This window comes from Dunckerocampus dactyliophorus, chromosome 14 (genome assembly GCF_027744805.1).
Source record: "Dunckerocampus dactyliophorus isolate RoL2022-P2 chromosome 14, RoL_Ddac_1.1, whole genome shotgun sequence".
Lineage (NCBI taxonomy): Eukaryota > Metazoa > Chordata > Actinopteri > Syngnathiformes > Syngnathidae > Dunckerocampus > Dunckerocampus dactyliophorus.
Genome location: NC_072832.1, coordinates 24,518,536 through 24,538,815, shown reverse-complemented (window position 1 = coordinate 24,538,815; position 20,280 = coordinate 24,518,536). Strand labels below are relative to the sequence as shown.

Below are 20,280 nucleotides of genomic sequence, written 5' to 3'. Positions count from 1 at the left end.
GCGACCTGGCAGTGTTTGTCTAGCGGTGAGATAGGTGACACGGCGGCGGGGTCGCAGCCGAGCATAACTGGCTTTGGAATGACAACAAACGGAGCTGGTGAGTTGTTCCGGATCATTTGCTGGTGTTTTACCTAAGCCGGGCTTAGTGGCCGATACAGGACTCCTCCTCATCCTCACAGCTTGAGCCAGTCGTTGCCTGTCACACTTTCAGCTGAGTGGCTGCCAAGATTCTGTCAACAGACGCGCTCACGGTCACTTTATTAGGGACTGATATCAGCCATGTTGAGAGTGTCCTCTGTCAGTGTCACATGACAGCAAATTTCAAGTGACATGTTGCGAGTGATCTCTGCAGGAGTCCATCCATCTTCTATATCTCATTCTCGTCGGGGTGATGGGGAAGCTGGAGCCTATCCCAAGCAGCCATTGTACACCGTGGATTGGTGGCCTGTCAATCACAGGGCACATACAACCTCAGGACAATATTGAGTGGACAGCATGAAGTCACCTGTTGAGTGCAGATTGATGGCGCCATCTGGTGTCGGCCTCAGCAACCACACGCACACATTTTCCACCACTTTTAGACGATAACCATTATTATGTATGAATAAACTCGTTTTATTCATAACACAATCACAACGTATAATGTGAATATGAGCAGCATTTTGTTGTCATTTTTGCTTATACTTCATAAGTACACCAACTAGCTGTTGTGTGACATCACTAACGATGTTTCAATACACAAATTAACATTCTAATACATGATATCTTGTCCTGGAAGTACACAGACATATACATGTAGCAGAATAAGTCAATGTAAATCCATAGACGGTGAGCCCGCATCTGCGCAAGCGCACCGAGGTGTCACGTGACGTTGCACTCAGGCGCTGTGATTTAAAACGGTTCCACTTTCTTGTAAGTTGGACGCCTCGCCGAATAGAACGAGTAAGTAAAAGATGGTACCTTCTTAAGTCCATGTCGTTGGTCTTGTTGTAAGAAGAGTATGGCCGTGAAGCCAGGAGACGCCGCTGCTAAATGTGTAAAGCTAATTTAGGTACACCATGCTAACGCACGCTCGCACGCACGCGCACACACTGAAATGATTTTTTTTTTTTTAACAATGTGAACTTTTTGCTGTAACCTTTGTCACGTTAACGTGTATTTCGCATCGCCACACCACGAGGAGAGGGTGGATCGATCCAAATAGCGACCGAATTGATACCAAAGGTCGTAGCCGCATCGGATGATACTAGCCTGATAAGATCGATTTGTTCCACTTCTTCTATGCTAAGTTTCCCAAGTATGTGTGTTTTTGTTGTGTTCATATTGTTTACATAGCTGATATTGTTATACAGTATGTGGTTAAATGTATATTGTTTACAAATTCAGGGCAAAATTTGAGGGCAAAAAGAATGAATGAGAGCCCATTTTAGATTTGGCTTTTGTTGGAAATGTTAGAAAATAAAGGAATAACTATTATTTTGCTGGTATTGTTGCATTATATTATGTGTTTATCATCACGTGTGCCATCAAGGCCAGTAAAGCCCACTCTGCTGGCCTAAACACTATCAGAAGCACTGACCTACATTTTCAACCTCAATTCTAGTATTGTCAGCCCGGGAAAGGCTTTGTTTGCCACTTCCGCTGAAGGTCTTCCAGACGAGTGCTTACTAGTGAGTGGTGAGTAATGTATTTTATTACATTTATGTCATTAGATAGTCTTTGTGAACTGCTCCAGATGACGATGTAGTGGGAATACGTGGTGGATTGGGTCACTCAAGTCCCCACTGAAGGCAACAAATTAAAGGCAAACTCATAAAATCAAAGAGCTTGAAAATTTTCAAGGAAAAAGTATTAGCAGATGTATCGCCTAGCCTTATCTGCCCACCCCTTTATCATACACCACTTCTTTTGAAGAAAATTTCTGATCAAAATAAAATGGAAGCCGTGGAATTTATATTGGATCATTTTTTAAATAACATATTATACTTTTATAATATGATTTCTAACAATACGTAATGTTAGTTTTAAGTTGCACATTATGTGTTAGCTGTACAAGAGAACAGTTAGGGAAAATAACCAATGTCTGAGAAGCTCAGGTTGTTTCCAAAACATTGCTTTCAGGCAGGGGTGTCCACAGTTCAGCCCAGAGGCAATTTGCGGCTGGTGGATTATTTTTTTTTAGTGGCCCATGGCACAATCTAGAAATAAAATAAAATAAAGAAAAAATAAAATAAAATTTAAAAAAAGAACAAAAAATGGAGCAAAAAGGCAGAATATGAAGACAAAAAGCTGAAATGTTGACACTCCTAACTAATAATAATGCAAAGCTTTGTCCTGAAAACATTTTTCTTATCCTTTTTTATGAACATATATATATACACGCAAGCAAAAAACAATAACATTTCATTTTCAGTGGTGTCAGGTTCATCTGTTTTATATTTAGTTTGGAAAAATAATCACTCATCAGCATTGGGAGTAACGGCGATTTAAAAAAAATTGAGGCGGCGTTACTAACACCGGTATTGCAAACATTACGCCGTTACCGTTACCAAAAGTGATGAAATGTGGCACATTATTGTAGCATCCTTGACAGTCATACACCCTGACGCTCTTTAACTTTATTCTGACCTTAACGCATCAACAGCATCGCTCAGTTCCAACAGCTACAACTTCCACAACCTCTGCATCCTCTCCACAGCCACAGAACACTTCCTAATTCTCCACCAAACACACGTGAGTTGCATTCAGACACTGGAACGCCGGTCATCAACACAAAACACATGCAGGTGGTAGCATTATGCACTCTCGTACTAATTACATTTCTGAAAGAGTAGTTGTGCTACTTTCGTCTTTCATCGGAGGAAGTGATGTGGTCGTCAGGATGTGAAGCATGAACTCTCAAAGTTGAAGGCGCCAAAAGATTGAGAGCTTTGGAAATAGGCAAACCTTGCGTATTGTCTGGATGGCCCATTGAACCATTGAATCTGTATTGAAAGAAATGGGAACAGAACGGTGCATCATGAAAAACGTCAAGAAACAAGTTTAATTTCTTTGGCCACGTCATAAGATCTGAGAACCTCTGCACCTACATTTTTGAGGGCCGTATTAATGGATGATGGACCAGAGCTGGACAGCGGAGACGGAGCGATGACATCACAAAAAAAAGACAATTTATTTACAAACATAACACCATGAACTATTTACAATTTTCACATTTGGAACTGAACAGTTTGTGTGCATGCGTTAACATTTCCATATAATCTGTAACTTTCTGCACGCTACACTCCTCCACGTTCTTCCACTTCCTCCCTGCTGTCATCCATCCATTTTCTGTGCCGCTTCTCCTCATTAGGGTCGCGGTGGCATGCTGGAGCCTATCCCAGCTGAATTCAGGCAACAGGCGGGGTACACCCTGGACTGGTTGCCAGCCAATGGCAGGGCACATATAGACAAACGACCATTCACACTCACATTCATACCTATGGACAATTTAGAGTCTCCAATTAACCTAACATGCATGTTTTTGGAATGTGGGAGGAAACCGGAGTACCCGGAGAAAACCCACTAGGAGAACATGCAAACTCCAAGGGAGAATCGAACCCAGGTCTTCCCGATCTCCAGACTGTGAATGTGTGGCCAACATGCTCATCACTAGACCACCTTGCGGATCCCTGCTGTTTTTCCATTCAAATTCACATGCTGAGCTCTTATCAAATGCACTTCTACCACCTTGTGGCCGTTCTTTAATGGCTTAAAACTATTCAAAAAACGTAAAAGACTTATAACTACGTCTTTGGGATCGGGCGTTGGGTTAATGAATTTTGTCAAAATGATTTTCCCAACACGGCTCATCATCAGTGAGAATGTGATTAGCTTAAGGCATTCATTTCCAACCTCTGTGTTGCAGGAAATTACCCAATTTCACTTAACTGATCCAAAAATAATGAGTTATTTACTGCAAATCTTGTAGTATGATGTATGTATCTTTGTTCATTAGTCTGTGCCAGCGATGTATAGTGATAGGCAGAACAGTGAAAAGCTCTTCCACTAGATGGCAGAAGGTACATAGTAATTAACCTGTGTATCCACCTGTTGCATCAGGTAACAGAATAAATCATGGCAAAGTTGGTTTAAAGTACAAAAATATAAAGCTATCGTGTGTGTACACTTCTTTCCCTCCCTCCTTCATGCTAACTACAGTTACAGTATCACAGGCACTTTCCTTAGCTTAGAGCTCTATGAGCTCTATGAGCTCTATGTTTTTTTTTTCCAGATTCCGTTTATTCCATTTAAATTTTTTAGAAATCATTTTTTTCTACATTTCACACTTATTTTACCAGCATAGTGTTTGTGTGCAATTTGGGTTAGTGAATAAAATCTCCATTTAGATTAAATGCAAAAATCCTTGCATTTATGGATACAATAAATCATTGGACAATTTTGCCCAGTAATTTAGAAATGGATGTGTGTGTTGAGAATGTCTTGCGGTTAAGACGAGCTGAGTGCAAGAATAAACGTGCCTCTCGTCCTTTATTCACACAGAACTTGCACGTCGTCAGCGAGCATCATATAATGCTTCTTACATTAAAGCGGTAAAACACAACACGGTGAAAATATATTCATCCAGCCTATCCAGCCTAAGAAGTGCGTGGACACACACAGCCGCACAAGCATGCTCTGCTAAGCTAAGCTAACCCCACTAGCTTCCATTCACGCTCTCTAAGAGGAGTTTCTGCCAACTTTCGCCGGTGTTTCAGGTCGCCATTACGACATGTTTAGTTCGGGAGGGGGCGTGTTAGTGTCTGTAATGTGATGAGATTCTGCCACAATTGAGCGGTCCATCGGGGAAATACTTCCCCACATGAGCGTTCCTTCTCCTCACGATGACAGCATTTCATTCATATTATGTCAATTTCCGCGAGATTCCACGTTTAACAGTAAATTCAGTTTTTATTGGCAAATTTTGCAGTTCCGTCTGTGGTTCCGGTAACGCGGAAATCATAGGGCCCTATTAGCTGCTGTGTAGTGTAACATGTACACTGATTTGCTTTAGGCTTGTCCTAGACAGATGAGGTCCCAGCTAGTTTTCAGGAAGTTCAGTAGCAGTGGTCAGACATGCTTGGGCTAAAAATCAGACCAGGCATGTCCTCTTGGTCCTGGTGACCTCGTCCACGGTCCATGTGGATGGATGTTTAGTGTGGATACGATGACACAATCCAGGTGCAGAAAATCTGACTTTTTAGCTGGCATGTCTTTCGACCTTCATCCAGTAGGGTGTATTTTGTTACTTTTGATCCTCCTCATTCTGGCGGGGGAATTACATGTTTTTGGCATGTCATGTCCACCTTCTATGGGAATTTTTTTCCCACCCAGCTGATCTCGAGATCCACTGTCCTCACATGGACCTTGACCATTATAATCCTGATTAGGGCGACCTTGATTAGAACTGGTCTGCTTTTTCCTTCCACAAAGATGACTGATATTTTCTATCCACCTTGTCTTTGGTTTCTTGACATTGCGATTCTCCTTGAATGGACTTTGATCCATGGGCTCTCTATTGGACGGACCAACATTGACTCTAGTCTCCTGACATGGACCTTGATCAGCTAAACTGTGATCAATAGGGTCATGAGCTTTAGAACTTTGACCAGGTGAAACACCAGTTCTCAGAGTCTCCTTACAAGGTCTTTGATTACATAGACCACCAGTGGGAGGTATGTTCTTATGTTGACCTGGATCCCATGCAACGTCACAGGGTAGTGGGTCCTCACATGGGCCAAAAGGTTGAGGTGGGACTTGATGAGGTGAATTTCCATCAATGGAATTGTGGAATTTATGACTTTTCCCAGGTTGAACATTGGTGGGCAGTGACTTCTTTGCTGATCCTTGGTCAGGTAGAACTTGATGAGATGGACGAGCACCAATATAATCTGGAACAGTTAACCTTTTAGCGGGTACATCATCTGCAAGAGGTTTGTTTGTGTGAGCTTTATCAGGGGGATTCTGGCAAGATGAAACTTTCCTTCTTTTTGTAATCCTTCCTAAAAAATGCATAAGTTTCTTCAATAGGTTCGTCTTTGGCTTAGCACATGCACCATCTCTGGGAGGTTTATCCTCACAGGGACCTTGACCATTTGAATCCTGATCTGGCTGACCTTGTTGAGCCGAAAACTTTGTCGTCCTCACAAGCCAACCAAAAAAAAGACAGCTATTTCTTATCCACTTTTTCTTTTGTTTAGTCTGTGAACTGTCATTGACCAGAGCTTCCTTAAGAGGACCTTGACCAACAGGAACGCTAGCAAAAAAAACAACTGTGGTCTCAGTCTCCACGCATGGACATTGATTGGGTAAACTCTGATCAATACACTTTTGATCACTGCAATCTTGTCCAGGTAAACAATGTGAATTGCCGCACTGTCTCTCCTCTGGTGGACTTTGATGTGCAGTGTTAGTGGATAGTCTGTCTTCGCCTGGACCTTGATCATGTATGTCATCACAAGTAGGTGGTATGTCCTCATGTGGACCTTTATTACATATAGTACAGTAACCTGCACGGTCGCTGGGCAGTGAGTCCTCATACAGACCCTTGTAACGTCCACTATCAATGGGAAGTGGGTCCTCATGTAGATCCTCATCAAGTGCACCGTCAGTGAGCAGTGGGTCCTCATGTAGACCTTTTTCGTCTGCATTGACAGTGAGCAGTGTGTCATCATACTGACAATCAGCATGAGGACTGCCAGTGGGAAGTGGGTCCTCACACAGACTCTCATTGAGCTCACTCTCAGTGGACAGTGGGTCCTCATGTGGGCTGTCAGTGGCCAGTGGGTCCTCATGTGGGCTATCAGTGGACAGTGGGTCCTCATGTGGACTGTCAGTGGGCAGTGGGTTCTCATATTGAACCTGACGACCTATACAGTCCGAGGCCAGTGGGTATTCATTCTGACGCTCAGCATGAGGACCGTCCTCGCACAGACTCTCATCGAGGGCACTCTCAATGGACAGTGGGTCCTCATTTGGGCTGTCAGTGGCCAGTGGGTCCTCGCACAGATCTTCATCAAGGGCACTCTCAGTGGACACTGTGTCCTCATGTGGACTGTCGGTGGGAAGTGGGTCTTCGAAGAGACTCTCATAATCTGCACTGTCCAAGGACAGTGAATACTCTTTCTGACCCTCGGGATGTGGACTTTCAGTAGGCAGTGGGTTCTCGCATGGTCCGTCATCATGTAGACAGACAGTGGGCAGTGGTTCCTCATCTGGGCCTTCATCTCGTGCACTGCCAGAGGGAAGTGGGTCCTTTTCCGGACTCTCATCACATGGACCACCAGCAAGCAGTGGGTCTTCATATAGACCCTGATCAAGTGAGCTGTCAGTGGGCAGTGGGCCTTCATTTGGGCACTCATATCGTGCACTCTGGGTGGGCAGTGAGTCCTCATTTGGATGTTGGTCACGTGCACCATCAGTGTTCCCAGTTGGACAGGCTGCATGTATGCGGACTTTGATATCCCCCAGCTGAGAGTCTATTTGGGAGTGAGTGAGCGCCTGCATTTCATAAAAGCTTTTTAAGGCACTGAAAAAGAACAAGAAAAGGAAGATGTAAGAAAACAAATATGTCGATTTGACAAAGACTGGATTTAAGTTGGCCCTAAAAAAAAAAAAAAAAAAAAAAGTGAGGTGTTCTCATGAAACAAGTCAACTGGTCAGGTCCAACAACACTTACTACAGTCGTTTGCTGTCCTGCATATGACTCATGGTGAGAAACGGGTGTTGGAGCGCCTTCTCTGGGCTGATCCTGTGCTCAACATCCATTTGGAGAAGACATTTGAGGAAGTCCACAAATGCTCTCCGATCTTCTAATATGATGGACTTTTTTTTCTTTTCGTGGAACTACATTTGAGAAGACGAGGGTTTGTGGTTATCTTGTCTGAATGTGAATGTGCGATTGGTTGACTGAAAGTCACCACTTACTGTGACAAGCTCATCCAAGCTGTTTAGCTGCAACACCCCAGATTCAGAACTGATGCATTCGCCATTCTTCTCTTCATATTCCTCATCAGTCTACAGCAACATTGTCAATAATCAGTGTAAAACACAGGAAATTATGGATTAAAAGATGACTAAAATACCTTTAGCTTCCATTTTGGGAAAATGCTGTCCTTGTTCTCATTGAAGTATTTGTGAGTGTGCAAACCAGCGCAGAGGAGGTGGCCAGGTATATTACCCAAAATCTGCACCATGTATTTCAACTACACAGAGAACATCCAGAAACACCACAAATCTAAGTCCAAAGTTTGTGATCACTTCAACACTCTGTACAACTTTTGTAAAATGCAGTGCTTACCACCTGATAATTGCTATCTCCTCCAAATAGGTACTGACCCAGATCCAAGAAGGCCAGCATACAACCCAGAGACCACATGTCGATGGCCTCGGAGATGGGGAGGCCCAGGATAACTTCAGGTGCCCTGTGGGTGACCGGGTCGCCAAAGTTGTGATGCGCATGTTGAAGCGACCACGTTGAGTCTAGAAACGGAACTGACCTGTATCCCAGAGCCTGACAAGTTTTACCATGAAAGGCCGGCGCCCTGGAAATGGTGCGGGACATGCCGAAGCCCACAAGCTTCACTCTGGTGGGCTTGGCCTGGTAGTTGACCAGCATGACATTGTCCATCTTTAGGTTGGTGTGGATGAGTCCAAGGCTCTTCAGGGCGTCTAAGGCCGTCAGTAGCTAGCCCCAAGTTTACAGTGACGTCAGTAGTTGGGAACATTGGCTTACTTCATTTAGTTGATTAAAGACTGACCTGATGCGCAATGGGCCGAATGTCCACAAGAGAAAAAGTGGTCCAGTTCTTCCTCCTCATCAGGCTGTACAGGGTCATGTCCAGCAGCTCAAAGACCAAACAGGTGTAACTCTCAAATGTGAATGTCTCCAAGAAGCACACAATGTTTTTCTTGTCCGGGTCAAGAACTTTGACAACTTTCAGCATTTCAAGCTGCAGAGAAAAGAATTAAGAGTGCTGTCATCTGGTTGATAAAAAGACAAAACCAAATTGAGACGAGTGATGAGGACTTGATGACCTACTTCCAGTTTAGCGACCTTCTGTTTGGTGACCACCTTGAGGGCCACATCTTTTCCTGTGGTCAGGTTAGCACATTGAAAGACTTTGGAGAATTTGCCCTCAAAGAGGATCTTTTGGATGTGGTAGTGATTGGCGTTGGTGTTCACAAGGACTGTGACTCCCACTGGCTTGGAGACCGTGAGTGGAAACACCCCAGTGACATCTGGAGACGCCGACACACGAGAAGGTCAGTGACCACATACTCTCACTTTATGTATCACTCATACTGACTGGATGAGTTCTTCTTCACCAGCCCAATAAACATGTAGACATGTATGAAAAATATATGTTCACTGAAGACATTATAAAGTGTAACGAGGTTGTCAAGATGTCCCATACTGTCTTCAGTCATCACGTCACCATAAGAACATAGATATTTGCTACCTGTGTTGTCTTCTCCTTGTAATCTTCTCTGCAAACTCAACATCTCCACTCGACCGATACACAACAACCCTCATCATCAGCGGCATCATTATTGTTAGGATCAATATGGACAACCGTCCACCTGCAGCGAGCATCTCCTTTGTGACACCACCGTCCTATGTGACGTCACTTTTCTGCTGATGACATCAGTGTCACTGTCTTTTCACGACATTGCACTTCTAATGAGATCATATCTGGGCCTGTGACGATAACATGCTTTGCTGCATGGTATACTGTATTGTCCCACAAATTATTGTCGACATTATTGCGCTGTTCTGTTTGTTTTTACTTTTTCTACCAAACACCTCAGTGAGTGTCATGTTTTTTCAGAAATTAATGATCGCTGTTTCCTAGTCAAAACATATTATTAGTCAAAACATATGGAAATACAAGTGATATGTAGTGTTCTGGTCACTAGGCAGCAGTAATGACACAAAACATTTAGACATTAGCTTACATTACATTACCTTAACACTGCATGAAGTCAGCCATGGCATGTCCGACAAGATGGTGAGAAAAAGTTTGCCTCTCATTCCGTGTGGAAGTGGTAGGTTTTTGGCTTAAGTTTAGAATAAATGAATTAGAGGCTAACTGGTTATCTCGCTAGCTTGCTAGCTAGCGACCGTCTCGAGTCCCTGCAGCATAAGAGTTGCGCAATGTGTTGTAAACAATGAATAATTGAAGTGTAAAGGTGACTCTAAAGCGACAAGCTATTCCATTTATTATCACTGAATCCTATGACACGGAAATTTATTTAGCGCGGTTGGATCTGGGACAACTGTACTGCCTTTTTTGTTGCTACCACTTTCGAAGAGAGTCTGGGTACTGGCTTGTCCGTGTTGATGGGCTCACCTTATGCATTCGAAGCTGAAATATTCCTGGACCTTTTTTCCGCCTAATTTCTACTACGCTCCTCACAAGCTATTGCTGCACTCTGTGTGTCTATGCTATGCCCCCACCCTTCCTTCCTGTTTGGAGATGAAAGCTGAGGAAAACAAACAGGCACCCATGGCAGTATGTTGAGGCCAGCAAAATTATTCGAATTCATTTTCATTTATCATGTGACTAATTTATTTATTGATCGTCATCCCAGGCCTAATCATATCAGCAGAGCAGAAATAGAGACGAGCACTTTAAATTGAAAGAAAAGCATCAGATCCGTGTTGGTTTTGAAATGTTAACTTTCTAAATATGGGTTTTACCATTATTAGAGTCCTGTATAGACATGAAATGAAACCCTATAGTCCCTTTTACACTCCTATTATTCTTTGTTCACATCACATCGCGCAGGCGCGGGATCACTACAGTAGGGGTGCAACGATTCCTCGAATAATTTGAGTGCCTCAATTACAAAAATAATCGAGGATTTTTTTTTCTGCCTTGAGGAATCGCTTACGTCACCAACGCAGAAGGAAGCGGATGGTTGAAGGCGTGGTAAGACGGAAGAGGTGAGAGAACATGACAAGGCAATGAAAGAGAAGGAAAACAAAATGTAAAAAACAGACAGAAAATGTGGCTGAACAGCAAGTTGAACACCGTGACGTGTATCCGTTGTGATGCGGCACTTACACTACCTGTCAAAAGTTTTAGAACACTCCAATTTCTAATTTTTAAGTGTTAAGATGGTCTGTGGCTCTTTCAATGTTAATTCCCTTTTTTCTTGCCATTTTTGTAGCAACAAATTACTTTTTCTAATCCAATGCCATTCAACTGATGTTCATGGGTATGGTAACCAGGGTGTTCCGAACACTGTTTTTATGCAGACAAAGGAGATAGTAAATATTCCAGAACACCTGTGGGAATTAATTACACCAACTGCCAAGACAAGGTAAAATGAACATAGCGCAAATAGATAAATTACTGAGATAAAGGTTAATGTACCTTACCAACATAACGTTAGCCGTGTGGAGGGCTACCCTTCTCTTGATTATGACTACTGTCAAATGTGTGGCAGTTTACTTAGATGGTAACGTGACTTCATACAAGGGTTATTTCATCTGCAAAAACAGCGCTGGGAACACTCAGTTGAGTGTACTGGTAATGTGTTCCACTACAGAAAGTGTCTTCATTTTACTTGGAACACTGCAAAAACTCAATATCTTTATAAATAATATTTGTCTTATTTCTAGTCAGCCTGTCTAAGTTTAGGATTTATAAATGCACAGCCATCAACATAAAATATGTAATTTAGTCTTAGTAATATCTTAAAGTATTATTTCTATCCTTTTCCAGTAAATAGTTGCAGTCCGGGGTGGATACATTTATCTACAAAAGCACCATCATGTAGTCCATCAGACCCAAGAAAATATAGTTTGTTCCGATGCACAATGTGAATTTAAGAAATAAAACGGTTGATTAGCTAAAAAAATGAAACCAATTTGTCGTTCACTATTTAGTGAAATGTTTTATTTTCTCTTGTGTGTTTATAATTGCTCTTTAACCAAGCAAAGTATGCCCCCCCCCCCCGATTAATGGAAAATAATTTCAGTAGAATATTCGATTACTAAAACATTCGAGGGCTGCAGCCCTACACTGCAGGGACATAACAGATGGCCGCCGCAAGCATGGCAAGCTACCCAGCTAACTAGTTAGCCTCTCTAATTTACTTATTCTAAACTTGAAGTGTTTCAAACGGAGTGGGGAAGAAGGACAAAGAAGCCAAAAACTTACCATGAAACCATGAAACAGCCATCATTTATTCCTTTTTTTTTTTTTTAAAAAGGTGCTTTATCGAGGGACCAATATTTGAACTGTGATTTCGTGAGGGACGACTGTATATCCTGCCCTCTTCCTGCTCCGAGTACGTAAGCCATGCCCCTCATAACACACACGCATGCACATTGTTAGGTAGCAACAAAAATGTTGAATGTATAGCCTATCGCAACATGACTGTACATTGTTGGTCGCTTCTCTGACACTGCTTTTGTGTGTGTGTGTGTGTGTGTGTGTGTGTGTGTGTGTGCGTGTGCGCATGCTCTGGACATGTTTGTGTCTGAGACAGCCATGAGTGACAGCCTTGAACGCCAGTCGTCTTATTTGGCCCGAATTGAAGTGCTCAACAATTTTTACGCAGTTTAATTTGTGATTGTGAAAAACTAGACTTTTGTGCAACATGTTCTTTTAAAGCACTATTGGTAACATATGCTAGCCGGTGGTGGTGGCAGGTTGCAAACAGTCTCTGTAACTTTCATTGCTTTGCAGATGACAGCCAACTGTATATATGAGTTAGTTATAAGAGACTTGGATGATGCAGAGTTCAAACTTTCTTATCTTTTATTGCTAGGTCATCAGTTGGTGCAATATGCACGCAGTTCAACAGACGGTGCCGGTGTCTCTGATCAATTCAGTTAGATGTGCTGCAAGTCTGGAAGCGTCTGGCTGCAGATCTATATTTGATTTGGATGTTCCCACAACAATGTGGACTTTGCACCACGTGATGTGTGAGCATGCACGGTGGTGAGCACAGTGTCTAAAGTCCCAAGAAGGACCTTTTATCTTTCAATTCTCTGTTCAATGTAAATTTGGTTTGTCTTAGAAAGTGAAGTCTTCCAAGTCGGCTCAAGTGGGTCAGAGTCCCGCCCTGCGGCCACTTTGTCCAAATGTTCGTCTTTATCAAGTACTAAAACAGTTACTGTCGTCTTTTCAGGAGACGTGCATGTCAATCTTGGTGCTGACCTCTTTACAGTAGGCTGCAGTCTGTCGCTAAGCAACGAAAACACTGATTCAGCCTGTTGCCTTTCTTATACGTGTGTGTGAGTGCTTGCTGACCACATTAACAATGATCACCTCAAATAAACCAATGCTTCCTTGGTTCAATGACCTCCGCCTGACTGGACAAGCCCCAATATTTATTTTGGAAGTTGACCTCCAGAGTCTACAGCTGGCAGGACAACATGACCAAGAGCACATCCTCCAAATAGCATGGCAATAATAATAATAATAATAATAATAATAATTAGGGATGTCCTGATCCACATTTTTTGGCCTCAGATCCGATTTTTTATTTTAATTTTTTGTAGTCTTGCCAATCCGATCCAGTACCAATTTTTTAAATTTATTTATTAGTTTTTTTAATAATACGGTTTTGTTACAAACATGAATTTGTGGAATTGAATATGGTTATGAAAATAGCTCTTCACAGCATTAAAATAATGCAACTAAAGTATTTTTTTTTATTACACAGCATGACCAACAATATAGTTTGGCTTTTGTAACAAACCTTTGTGAGTCAGGTCCCATATCCAATAAAAGTCCATCCAATAAAAGATCAAATTGGAAAAAAGGGGCGTGCAACATACTTTTAGGGTGGGACTAATCATTTGACATGGTTATAGATCGATTTTTGGTGTGATTTAGAATATATGTTTTTGTTTGTTTTTGTTTTAGCAAACACTCTTAGGGCCCTATGAAATCCGTTTCATTTTTTCCCCAAATTCTGTTTACATTTTTTAGAATTCCATTTTTTTTTAACTGGTCCTTACATTAAAGCGGTAAAACAACACGGTGAAATTACTCATCCAGTCTCTCTCTCTCACACACACACACACACACACACACACACACACACACACACACACACACACACCTGCATTAGCACGCTCTGGTAATCTAACCCCGCTAGCTTCGCTTCCATTCACGCCATTAACAGAGGAGTTTCCAAGGTTTTTCGCCGCCGTTTTGTTTCGCGGTCATTTCTGCATGGGTGGTGGTGCATTTTTTTCTTCTTGCGGGTGGCGAGATCGGCCCAATCTCGTGGCGGAAGCCGATATTATCCCATCTTCAAAATACTGCGGATCGGCAGCCAATCCCGCTCCTGAAGATCGGATCGAGGCATCCCTAACACCATTATTATTCAATAAGCACTATTTGCATCTCAATCTTAATTTTGTGCTGCTAATTATCTACGCTACTTGTATTCATGTACATTTCTAACAAGTACACACATACGTGCATGCTTGCATACATACACACACGGCATGCAAGCACAGCTGCAACGTACAGGCTCAGGACATAATGTAAAGTCATATAAGGACGCACAAGAGGACATTGTGGCATCAAAGTCTCTGAGGATGTAAATCTGTTTGAACATAAAGATATTGTGGCTTCAAAGTCTACGTAAGGATGTAAAACCGTATGAACATAAAGATATTGTGCCATCAAAGTCTATATGAGGACACGGTGTAGGAGAGAAATGAGGACGCAAAAGATGCAAGAACATCAGGGTACAAAGAATAGCAATTTCGTGATGTTGTTTGAAGGCTTTATTGTGTAGGGCCCAAGGAATTCCATTTTTTTTTTTTTTTACGTTTTTTAGGATTACGTTTTTTTTTAACTTTTACACATATTTTATGTGTGCTTTTTGGGTCAGTGAATAAAATGTCCATTAATTGAATCCTTATATTTATTGATGCAATAAATCTCCTAGGATTGTTTTTAAAGCTGTGGTGGTGGGTTGTATGGAAGGGCGGACTGACACTGCTGTGTCGTGCTGCTGCAGCGTCTGCAATTGACAGTCATTTTTTATGACTTTCATACATTACTTAATACATTATTTGACTTTTAATAGCAATTTTCTATGACTTATTTATTAAATTATTTGACTTTTTTCAACAATGAGCAGAACATGACCCAAGAACATTGCAAAACTGTTTATGGCCAAGTTTCTGAAAGCACTGCCAACATTTAAATTGTGTTTTATTTACAAAGCACTTCTCCACTCAGTGTGCTCAGGTGTCATGTTTGAATAGAACAATTATTAAAAATACTACAAGGAGAAGCAAATATTCTTTGACAAACAACTCAACATTAGCTGGTGTGCTACGGTTAGCATAGGAGCTACCTGTTGGAGACCCCTGTGATAGCGTCACTGTCTAAAGCTGTTGTACACACGGCGTGTTTCTGTTGCACAGCTTCGACACACAACTAGTGTTTTGATGACGAGCCGTAAGTATTGTAATGAGAACAAGATTAATTGACATGTTCAATACGTAAGGCATGTAAACAAAAATGCCAGAAAGGTATAATGAGATTGAAACGTGAGCGATCACACATGCTGGCATAGATGGGCTCAGCATGTGACCAGCTGTCGTCAATTGACTACACATTTTACGGGCTATTGTTCATTCTCCCGATATTCACAAACAAAGTGAAAGTCAACACAAGACGTGTCGCATATCTGGTCACGTGCAAGTGCCAGCAAAGCAGACGGGCAATTCCGGTGCATGCTTATAAAAAAAAAAAAAGCGCAGTGAAACAGTTTTATGATATTTTAAATTGTTTTCAAGTTTTTTAAAAAAAGCCCTCATTTTTAAGGTGTTGCTGCTTTTATTTTGTAGTGGCACTCCGCCACGATCAATTAAGTGTAGTGGAAACTCTGAATAAATCACTGGACAATTTTGCCCAATGAAATGGATGCAGCCTGGCCACCTTCTCTCATGAGATGTCAGCCTCTGCACACATTGCTACACAATCTTTACCGTGCTTGTGGTTAAGGAAGACGTCGTCGCCGATTCAATTCCATTTGTAATGTAAGATATTTTTTATGACACCCTTATGTTGTTCGCACAATTTGACAGGATGCGGCAAAAGGAAGGTTGGAAGTGTGTGGCGTGTGTTGATGGTTAAGACGAGCTGGGTGCCAAAATAAACGTGCCTCGTCTTTTTTCACTCAGAACCAGAAGCGGGCATCGTAAATGGCTCGCTTACATTCAAGTGGTAAAACGCAACACGGTGTAAACACTCATCCAGACTGAGTCGCACACACACACACACACACACACACACACAGCCGCACTAGCAAGCTCTGCTAAACTAAGCTAACCCCGCTGGCTCCCATTCATGCTCCATAAGAGAGGGGAGGGGTTTCCACGTTTTTTTTTGGCTAACTTTGGCCAGTGTTTTAGGTCAGCGTTTCAACATGTTTAGTTAGGAAGGGGGCGGGTTAGTGTTTGTGGTGAGATTCCGCCACGATTGAGGCGTCCCCACCCGAACGTTCCTTCTCGCCACAATGACATCATTCCATTCAAATGATGTCTCTTTCTGCATGATGCCGCGTTCAACAGTAAATTCCGTTTTTAATGGCCAATTCTGCGATTCCCTTAACACAGAAATCATAAGGCCTTAATTAGCCATGATCATTGTCAGGTAGGAGTGTCACGAGATGGGACAGTACACAAAATTGGGTCTATGAGAACAAGACCAGATTTTAACTTTACTTTTAAGAAAAGTGCAATGAACAAATACAAAAATATATGGCTATTTATTGCAATCTACTTGTATAATTTCTACTACGTTGCACTCGCCTACAGTCCCCACTCCGCCCCGCCTACCCCCACCGAGACAAAGAGACTGTATGATTGACAAAAGGGCTCACTCCGTTTATGCCGTTGTTCTGTGGAACAAACATGCCAAGTTGCTGAAAGCAATGCACAGAGTGAACCGTCTTCCTGCCTGTTTGGAGACACGCACGCAACATGGCAATATATTGAGGCCAGCAAAATGATTATCATCCCAGGCCACCAGACAGTCTTGTCATGTATTAATCTCGCAAGATCTTGTGACACCCATTCTGTCGGCAAAGAGTGTTCTGATGGGACCATGTGGACACGAACTAGCACCACAGAGGACTTGTGTGTCAACACGTGACCCTGTGACCATGACCTGGGAGAGCGGTTGTTGGACTGGAAAGATCCACAACAAGAGCAGTCGGTGAGGAAGGATCTTTTTTTGTTTTTTCTTTCTTCATGCGGTTTTGACTTGACAGCCTGAAGGGGACGAGTGTGAGCACCTGTCAACAAAATGGAGGACGCAAGAGGAAGAATCTTGCATGGAGGAAAAACCTGAAGCAAATCACTCAGTCAATTCAAACATCTCCAAAACATGATGTCCCACCATCGTCATCTTCATCTCTCCCATGCAGTGTCAGCAGACATTTGAGGACAAGTTCCTATTTTGAATGATATTTGTGTTGAGGCGCAGCCAAGAGTGTGTCAATGTTTGTGCGATGAGGTCCCATGCCAGGTCATATGGGTTCTCCATAAGTTACCACCAGAGGGCGCCACTTCTCTGCACGGCGGGTTCTGCCTAACAGGCCCCATCACGCAGCTCAAATAGCAGCTGAGCTAACAGAGGCCAGCTAAGCATGTAGGACCCAACCCCCAACAGCTAGCCCAGTCTTGCCCTGATTGGCCTAGCAGGAGGCCTGCTTCCTTCTGACTGGCTACTGAGAACACATCTGACAGAGTATGCAAATGGCCTCTGTCAGTAGAAAGCCTTGAGAGCAGGACCCGCTCACCACTGACACAGCACAGCGAGCTGGAAGAAGACCAGGAGCGGCCTGGGAATGCTCTACTAATAACCGCTGTCAGCTGTCAGACCACTTGGATCTGCTGCTTTTTTTTCCATGAGTGCTGCCAGGTGAGTGCTCGGTGCTTTGTGCACGTTCAAGAATTCCAAGTGCTGCGGTGTTTCCAAAGACAGACACAAGTTGCTTCTGCTTGGCGTCCAACAACTTCTTTTCTGGTCAATCTAGTCAGAGCATAATTTTGAAGGTCAAAAGTTTGGAAGAGTTTGTAGACGTTTCTAACTGCGTTTCATTTGCCCCCTCCCCCGCACTCTTTGCGACCCCACCCCCTGCCTCTCTCTGCCTTACACCCACCCCCCCAGCCTTCTCAGGTCGTTGAGTCCGTCAGCGATGCCAGGCCCGGTCATGCCCATAGACGTGGCCATGAGGTTCTACATTAGTCATTCTCCTCCTCCTCTCAGAGGCTTCCTGAGCGCCTACGAGGCGCCTCTACATCGGGCCAAGAACCGGGCCAAGCGGGACCAGGCGGCTCTGCGGCCCTGCCTGAGCAGCCAGCAGAGGCCGACCCACGATGACGGCTGGAATGGCAAAGGCGTGAAGAAGAAGGTGGTGTTTGCTGACACCAAGGGCATGTCGCTCACCGCCATCCACGTCTTCAAGAACGAGGACGAGCACGGCGCAGGCAGCATGGAGGAGTTGCAGTTTGACATGAGTGACCTGGAGAGCGCCGCCATGGAGCTGAAGATCAGCTCGGTGCGCAGCCTGGCCCTGGACTTCAAGCAGCCCTCAGCAGACTACCTGGATTTTCGGAGCCGCCTGATCCGGAACTCGGTCTGCCTGGAGAACTGCTCGCTGCAGGAGCGCTCACTGACCGGCACCGTCAAGGTTCGTAATGTGGGCTTTGAGAAGTCTGTGCAGGTGCGAGCTACCTTCGACTCGTGGGCCAGCTTCAGTGACGTGGACTGCACCTTCATGAACAACGTGTATGGCGGTCATGACACCGACACCTTTGCTTTTGTGCTGGACCTGCCCGCCCAAATCCCCCCACAGAAGCAGGTAGAGTTCTGCATCTGTTTCAAGGTTCGGGACCAGACCTTTTGGGACAATAACGACGGCAAGAACTACGTGGTCAAGCACGTGGGCTGGACCGGCGGGTCCTCTTCGTATTCTGCTGAACACAAGAAACCGGCAGAGTCCAGAAGTGGGGGAGTGAAGGTTCTGGAGATGGACTTGGACCAGTTTGGCAGCCCTCGCATGTGCAGCGGCTTCTTCCCAGGCTGGCAAAGCTGGGGCCACGTCGACGCCGCCGTACCGTACTGGTGAGAACCTTGGCCTGGGTGTGGTTGGAATCCACGGACCCGTCCAGCTGGAAGCGAACGTGCACTTAATAATTACATCCTTCATATTGAAGGGGAACCAAGCTCTGGTCCGAACACACGCAAGATTGTTTTGGACTTGAAATGCACCTTGGATAAACATGCTGATGTCATCAGATGATTGCTTAGACTGTCCCGGTACATCGGCAGTGGTCTGAATGTCTTTCATAGTTTGCACATTCTGTATGTATGCGTGTGCGTGCGTGTGCGTGTGCGTGTGTGTGTGTGTGTGTTTGTGTGTGTGTGTGTGTGTGTGTTGCTGCCAATCAAATGTTTCCTTTTCCTTTTATGGCACAAAAAGTTGACTTGTTTGGAATAAAAGTTTATATTTCTGCACACGTCTCCTTTTTATTCTTCCATTTTCTATGACGATGGGTTGCCATGGAGACGTGTTGTGTAACATACTGAGGGGGTTAAAGTGCAACCTCCCGCTTGCCTCAGGAAGAACCATACTTCATGGCGCACATCTCCATCTTGGATTCATCATGGAGAGGAAGAACCTCAGGCTGGACCGCAGCGTCCTGCCAAAACATTCCTGCTGGATCACAAGTGGAATCCTTGACGGGAAGTCCACACGCGGGCGTGGTGTCACGACTTCCTGTTTGTCTCGAAGGCGGCGTGCCATTGTCACGCTTACAGTTGGGGGAGATAAGCGGTGCGTTGGCGTGAAGTGTGCGTCCGCCTTCACATGCAGCCCACCGCGTGCGGCCGCTCAAACATTAAACGGCGCAGTAGAGGTCACCAGCTGTCCCTTGTGGTCCCCAGGTGTCACTTTTGACAGCCTGGAGCACATTCCCCGCTGTCCACAGCCAGGTGCATCAAGGCTAGAGGTGTGCAGACGTGTAGGCTGCAGAGGTCACAGCGCTGTCGATCAACGAGCACTTGATCCTGATTGCTCAGCAGGAAGATTGTGTGCTTCCTTGTCTCGCTCTGACCCCCTGCGGGACGTGATAACCGCTTTGCACGTGAACAAAGGCAAACATGCTTCATGTGAACATGCGTGACCACGCTGCCAACATCATTCTCCAAGCTATTTCTTCATTTCCCGTCGGGCTGGGAAACA

The 20,280-nt window shown here is 44.0% G+C and overlaps 1 protein-coding gene across 2 annotated transcripts; it reads left to right on the top strand.

The window, feature by feature from the left end:
• Nucleotides 1-838: 838 nt before the first annotated feature.
• On the top strand, nucleotides 839-19,553 carry LOC129194402 (protein phosphatase 1 regulatory subunit 3C-B-like). 2 transcript variants are annotated; one of them, XM_054799612.1, is made up of 5 exons: nucleotides 839-942; nucleotides 1,604-1,677; nucleotides 8,369-9,303; nucleotides 12,262-12,339; nucleotides 18,204-19,553. In XM_054799612.1, exon 5 carries the CDS (start codon nucleotides 18,232-18,234, stop codon nucleotides 19,162-19,164), a length of 933 nt encoding a protein of 310 aa, XP_054655587.1. In that variant the 5' UTR covers nucleotides 839-942; nucleotides 1,604-1,677; nucleotides 8,369-9,303; nucleotides 12,262-12,339; nucleotides 18,204-18,231; the 3' UTR covers nucleotides 19,165-19,553. The 2 variants fall into 2 exon arrangements, with proteins under 2 accessions (XP_054655587.1, XP_054655586.1); XM_054799611.1 differs by lacking the exons at nucleotides 839-942; nucleotides 1,604-1,677; nucleotides 8,369-9,303; nucleotides 12,262-12,339 and adding an exon at nucleotides 16,446-17,954.
• Nucleotides 19,554-20,280: the final 727 nt, after the last annotated feature.